Below are 6,381 nucleotides of genomic sequence, written 5' to 3' on the forward strand. Positions count from 1 at the left end.
ATATGTTATTTAATTAATGTCCAGTTTAAAAATACAAATATTCCTGTTTATTAGTAGAGAGGAATTTCTGTGAAAAATGTTTGCGTCTCTTATTTTACTAAATTCATAAGTAGATCGAATGCTAAAGTAATCAAGAAAAATATAATTATTACAATTAATCAATTTTAAAATTACGCTAATTGCTTAAAAAATTTGACTGTTTATTTGTACATCTAATATAAAACGAGTGGAGGATGTAATGCAGCCTGACACGTTCTTAGATTAAACGAGTTATCGAATAATCCAATTACTGCGTCCGCATACTTTTACATTATTGCGAGTTTAAAGAAACGATATTTTAAACTACGAAGACTGAATTTTTCCCGCTATGCCAGTGCGATTTTCGCAAATAGATAAGGGAGACCGGGGCAGGTTCGCAGTAGGGGTAGGTTCGCAAATCGTTTCGTTCACGTACTTATTGTGAAACAAACAGTTCGAGTGGAATCATAAAACATTTCGTTTAGTGTAAAAATACTTATCTCCAATTTTCATTACAATCGCGCAAATATTACAGATAAAAGAAAGAAAAAACTGATTTGAGGTCAGTTGAGTGAAGTTTTAGGCGTCTCGAAATATTCTCCTTGCATTTTCTATCGTGAATGAATGAACTGAAGTTATGTAATATTAGTTAAAATGAAGTTTGTTGAAGATATATGATACTGTTTTGTATAATAACAGTGAACTTTATTCTTAAAATTGTTAAAATATCAGAAATGAGCAGATGGAGTAAGTTCGTTAATTTTTCTATATGGTAGCACTGATGAACTGGTGCGCACTGATGTAGCTATGCGCAAAGAATAGTAAACACATAGCTCACAATGCACAGTGATAATAGGATCATAGGACACGCAACGCAAACATATGATGATGTATACACATGACGTATACACATATAAAGTATGTTATTATATAAAATTATATAAATGTTAATATATAAAATTATTTCTTTTTGTTTTTAAGTATAAATAAAATTGTAAGCACAAAGATATATGGTATCTCATTGTATAATTTATTGATTTAACATTCTTCAAAGTGTATAATTACATGTAATGCTGACCTACCCCGAGTTGCTAGCGTACCTATCCCAGTACCGGGGCAAGTATGCCTGCTTACTACGTGTTGATATTTTTATTATTACAGACGAAACTGTACAGTTTATAGCATCGTCGATAGGGTCAAAATGAAGAGGAAGGTTGTCTCTATCATTATTATATAGCAAATTGGAACAATTAAATATATCAAACTGTTTTATCATTGAAATTCGAAGAAATTAGCGAACTTGCCCTAGTCTCCCCTACAATGTCGCGCGTGTGAATTGCACTTCTTTTTATTTCTCTTGGTCCTTGTGTGTAGCGACGGTTAATATACACCTCACCGCACCCGTTGCTCTCTCCTCCCGAGTCATTTCGCTGTCATCGTTTACTGTAACAGTCAGATATGCAGTGATTAATGATCAATGTGGCTCATAACCATAAGGCCGTGTGTCTTGAGATCATCGGACTGCTTCGCGAAACGATCGATAAATGATCGATTGACGAGATATTAAAATCAAGCATGTGAGACGCATCTATCTTTCGTTACGAGGTTAACGTCATACGCATATGACAATGATAATTCTTTTTTTCACGTACACAGAAACGAAATAAAACTGTTTGCACAATTATATAAAATTGAGTATATAAGTAAACAATTATACAGATTATTATGTTTTAATAAAGTTGAGCAATCCTTTAAGGATATATAGATTAGGTAAGAATAAGTTTATATAAATTGTTTTCATAAAGTGCACCCTTCCTAAGATATTCACCTCTGAAGTTAGAATCTGAAAAACATTTCCTAAAAATTACTCTAATATTGCTTTCAGATTTTGACAATCTTTGTATTATTTTTATGCAAGGCAAAAGTTGTTAGGATGGCTGATACATTTTTTGTTACTAGATCGCAGAGCCGACAAACCATCCCTAAATTTCTTAATTCCCAAGCATTGAGGAGAATAAGACGTTTTAATATTTTAATTTTAAGAATATTTTTAATAATATTTTTATTTTAATTTTAAGAATAAGACATTTTAATTTTAATACTTTCTTAGATCTCTCAAATATTTTTAAAAAATTAAATGTTTTTGTTTGATTTCGAGAAAGTGGTTTTTGTGAAAAATGCATTTGGACAGCGAAAGGTTAAATGTTGTTTTACTTTACATGATACGTAAATTATATAAAAAATAGGTCTGTGAAGGATTTGTAGTGTAGGCAGGATTCCAAAATAAACCGTGAACACCATATGTTAATATTGGATGTCTGAAGTAAGATGAAAGAAAAAAATGTTAGATAAAGAGACACGGGAACTTTTAGATTAGAATTCTAATTGTCCTGCTTTGAATCCACTCACGTGCGTTCACGCATTCCTTCACGAAGTCCTTGTTAATAGAATGTTTGTCCATTGTGTTGTTCGTTACTAGGTATTCTATTATTTTGTCTAGGACCAAGTACGAGTCTTTCATCTGGAATTAATACGAAAAGCAATACGATGGAAATAAAACTTAATGCGAAAGAACATTTTTAATATACTGTGAAAGTTTGATATTTCTAGTCCTTTCTCGCTTTTGCAAATATTAACGCAAAGCCATTACAGTAACGGATTACAATTTTGACACATTGTTATCATTATTTATGTTGATAGTTAATGTGTTAATGAATTCGTACGATTCTCCTATTATCCTAAACATTTTAATCGTTAAGTTTGTGGGTTAGTTTCGTAATTGTATTGTTTTTCTTTCACAGTTACTATGAGTTTGTATAAACCTTTAAGAAGAATGACTAAAAAGATTTTTTAAATAATCCTGCATAAATGTAGTGGCGAAGATTGCGCAGGCATTACCATTTCCAAGTCTTCCTCTAGGCAAGCTGCGAAGTAACCGTATTTTTTGAGAAATTCCTCAGTTTTATAATCGATGTCGTCGTCTTGCTTCTTTATGAGATAATTCTGAACAAACTCCACTTCCTCTATTGTAGAGAAGACCTTTTTGATTACCTAATATATATTCCAGTACGCGCGTACTTTTTACACGGAATGTTACATACATTTTCAATTAGTTCTTGTGTTTGTAATTCGCTTGATTTTCACGAGCGACTTACCTTTTGTCATATTCGCTTTGTGTATACAATTCATTATGAGTTCGTATTGATATTCCATGCTGTCCTTGTCTTCAGCAATTACCTGAAATAATGAAATTGTATGTAATCTACCAGTACACCGCGGCTTCTCCGTGAATTATCGGATACTGTATATTTTTTATTATTTTTTAATATCTTATAAAATTATGTAATTGAGATCAATTAAAATGTTCAGAAAATATATATGAAAGACAGATTTACAGAATCCTCCGCAAACGTGTTTTCCGGAAATGGGATCCAACAAAACATTATCATTATTGAGTTATAGTAGAATTAATTATAGATTATTGAGGAATGGATTTTTTATGTTATTTTTATTTTATACATATATAGTACTCACGGCAACGGAAAAGACAAGTACAAGAAACGCGAATCTCTTCATGCTGTTGATTAATGTTTCGCAAGAACGAGCTACTTCGTGTAAACTCAGAAACCGACTCGCGTGCACACTGAACCTGAGATTTTCTATTGCGCATATTTATACTTCGGATTCTACATTTGAGATCGGAATTGTGATCTTACGTCATGTTACAATCGCCAATTGTATTGTGTTTACGAATTTGCGGAAGCGTACTGTGAATAATTGGTTGACGTGTCAAATTGGCGTAAACTCTAATGTTGTCCTGTCGCGTTCACCGTAAAATCCCTAGACGTAAAAATCTGGCCGATGTTGCTGTTTTGATATAAAATGATGTACTAATTGCTGCATAAGGATGCATGTGCTTTGTTTTCTATTGCTGAACTGGCTAAACTAGTTCAATTTTTCGAGTATATTATCTGATTTTGAAAGGAAAAGGAACGGAAATAAATCAGTATACATTAGTTTATTCGATAAAAGACAGACCTGTATATGAAATATAAGATTATTTTTTTATTGACAGTTTAATTATTATTAAAAATTTGTTTGTTATCAAACAGGTGAATACATATTTGAGGATTGAATTTTGTCGAAATTTATTAACAAAAAAAGAAACACAAATATATAAGTTGTGGGTATGATACAATAACCTGTTATAACTTATTATATAACCTATTGTAACTTCATCATCAACAAAAATTATTTATTTTAACTTAATAGTGCATGTTACTGTGATGCTTTTATATATGGATTTAGGATTTATTTAATAAAAATTAAATAAAATGTTTTTATGTTTATTTGTTTTCGAGTTAAAGTATATTGTTACATTTATTTTGTATACTTTTACTTTTCAAGTATTCTGTGTGCTCAGTTGTCACTGATTGTTTCTGCCATATCTTATCAAACCAATCAGAAATGGGACAACATGGACCAGCCTCTTATTTCTAGAGACTCTTATTAACTGTACTGTCATCGCTGTTTTGTTGTTTCGCGCGCAAATGCGAGTGTGCGAATTACGCGTTGGTCGATGTGCTGGTAAGATAGTGCAAATGCGCATGCAAAAGGAGGAAACATTATAATTACATACAGCGATAAGCTACGATTACGACAAATAATTCGGTAAAAATGATTTTAAAATCAACAAGTTATATCTTGCGGCTAATTTTTCGGAAACAACAATATCCAGGAATTTATTTAAAGAAAACTACTAAATAAATATGTTTTATTATTATATATATAATTAAGAAATATATCTATATTTAAAGAAGAAAGTTATTTCTATTGTTTTATGCGAAATTGACGTCACGATATCTGTTGTTGTATCCGAGTCTGCAGCTATTGCTTGCTTTTCTGATGTGCAAGATTTATATGTTTAAATTTTTAACAAAATAATGTTGTAATTATTGTCTGGAGACAGAATATTTATTATTTACTTATTTTTTTTTATAAAAAACAAAAATTTCAACAAAAAATTTTAATTTTCTTTAAAATGAAATATAACGAGAGATAAATGACAAAGCTAAAAAATTCAGTTATTTGAAAACGAAAATCTTGGTCTAACAAAAATTTTGGCCTATAATTCCACACAACAACATTTTATCAAAATATTTTTATTTTTATATTAGATTATGTATTATAAAACATGCAAGTGTTACAAGTAGTATGTGCTGTACAAAATAATTATATATTATTTGTATGAATGTAAATGTTATTTAATAACATGTATAAAATAGAAACATATTCATTTAGTATTATTCTTTAAAAATATTTTCAAGTATTTTTGTTTATTTTTTTTGCGCGATTTTCGCACTTTGTCAGTCGTACTCGCACGTTTCTTTATGCTTTGCGCGTCCCGAATCTCACGTAGCAATTATAATCAATAAGTTTTATGAGGCGAGGGATATTAAAATTCGATTGATATCATGAATTGGCATGATTAACGCCGTTCTTGCGCGCTTGCGGAAATTACTGTGGCGGAAAAGCGCCACGCGCACAAATTTGCGTCGCGAGCGAGTCGTCCTTGTCTGCAAATTATTTTATCAACTGATGTGACTTTATCCACCCTGAAATCTAGCTTGTGAAAATCACCTCTCTCTCTCTCGAATGCTCCGTAATTCAAGGACACGTCGCGGAAAATCCGCGAGAGAGTCATCCTTCGAATTACTATATCGAGTTTGTTTGCTCTTCGTTAAGCTCAGAGTTTAATTCGCGAAGAAAGAAGAACACATCTTTTTTTCGTAATTGTCGTAATACAACTATTATTGGAGGAAATTCACGAGTGAGTTATGTTTGACCTCGAATTACTCTACGAAAAATCTAAATTGTGACAAAAAATTTTCTAGCAATGATGATACTTCAAAAGTTATCATGAAGAAAAATTCGCAAGCGAGGCGATTTTGTTTTGATATGTAAATTATATAGAAAATAGGTCTTTGAAGGGTTTGTATTGTGGACAGAATTCTAAAATAAACCGTGAACACCACGTATTAATATTGGATGTCTAAAGTAAACTGAAAAGGAATGTTAGATGAAGAGACACGAAAATGATTAAAATTATTATTGCCCCGCTTTGGGTTTACTCATACGCGTTTACGCATTCCTTTACGAAGTCCTTGTTAACGGGGTAATCGCCAATATTCCTCTCTATGTCTGCCATTATTTTGCCCACGACCAATTTCGAGTCTTTTATCTGGAATTATTACGAAACGCAATACGACGGAATTAAGACTTAATGTGACAGAGCATTCTTAATATGATGTAAATGTTTGATGTTTCTAATTTTTTCTTACTTTTGCAAATATTAACGCAAAG

At 31.4% G+C, this 6,381-nt stretch overlaps 2 protein-coding genes across 2 annotated transcripts in view; both read right to left on the reverse strand.

The window, feature by feature from the left end:
- Nucleotides 1–1,027: 1,027 nt before the first annotated feature.
- On the reverse strand, nt 1,028–3,688 carry LOC116853063. The gene is made up of 5 exons (XM_032833924.1): nt 3,553–3,688; nt 3,174–3,255; nt 2,917–3,041; nt 2,428–2,539; nt 1,028–1,461 (listed from the first exon to the last, which is right to left on the reverse strand). The coding sequence occupies exons 1-5, from the start codon at nt 3,592–3,594 to the stop codon at nt 1,367–1,369; spliced, it is 456 nt and encodes a 151-aa protein (XP_032689815.1). The 5' UTR covers nt 3,595–3,688; the 3' UTR covers nt 1,028–1,366.
- Nucleotides 3,689–5,067: 1,379 nt separating this feature from the next.
- LOC116853062 overlaps nt 5,068–6,381 on the reverse strand; it is an 11,530-nt gene continuing 10,216 nt past the window's right edge. Inside the window, exon 9 of the transcript XR_004379891.1 lies at nt 5,068–6,259. The gene's annotated coding sequence lies outside the window, so the exon portion shown is untranslated. The remainder of the gene's footprint in view (nt 6,260–6,381) is intronic.

Source organism: Odontomachus brunneus, unplaced genomic scaffold (assembly GCF_010583005.1).
Source record: "Odontomachus brunneus isolate Ranch 3 - 2012 unplaced genomic scaffold, Obru_v1 Obru_scaffold_276, whole genome shotgun sequence".
NCBI classification, from domain to species: Eukaryota; Metazoa; Arthropoda; class Insecta; order Hymenoptera; family Formicidae; genus Odontomachus; species Odontomachus brunneus.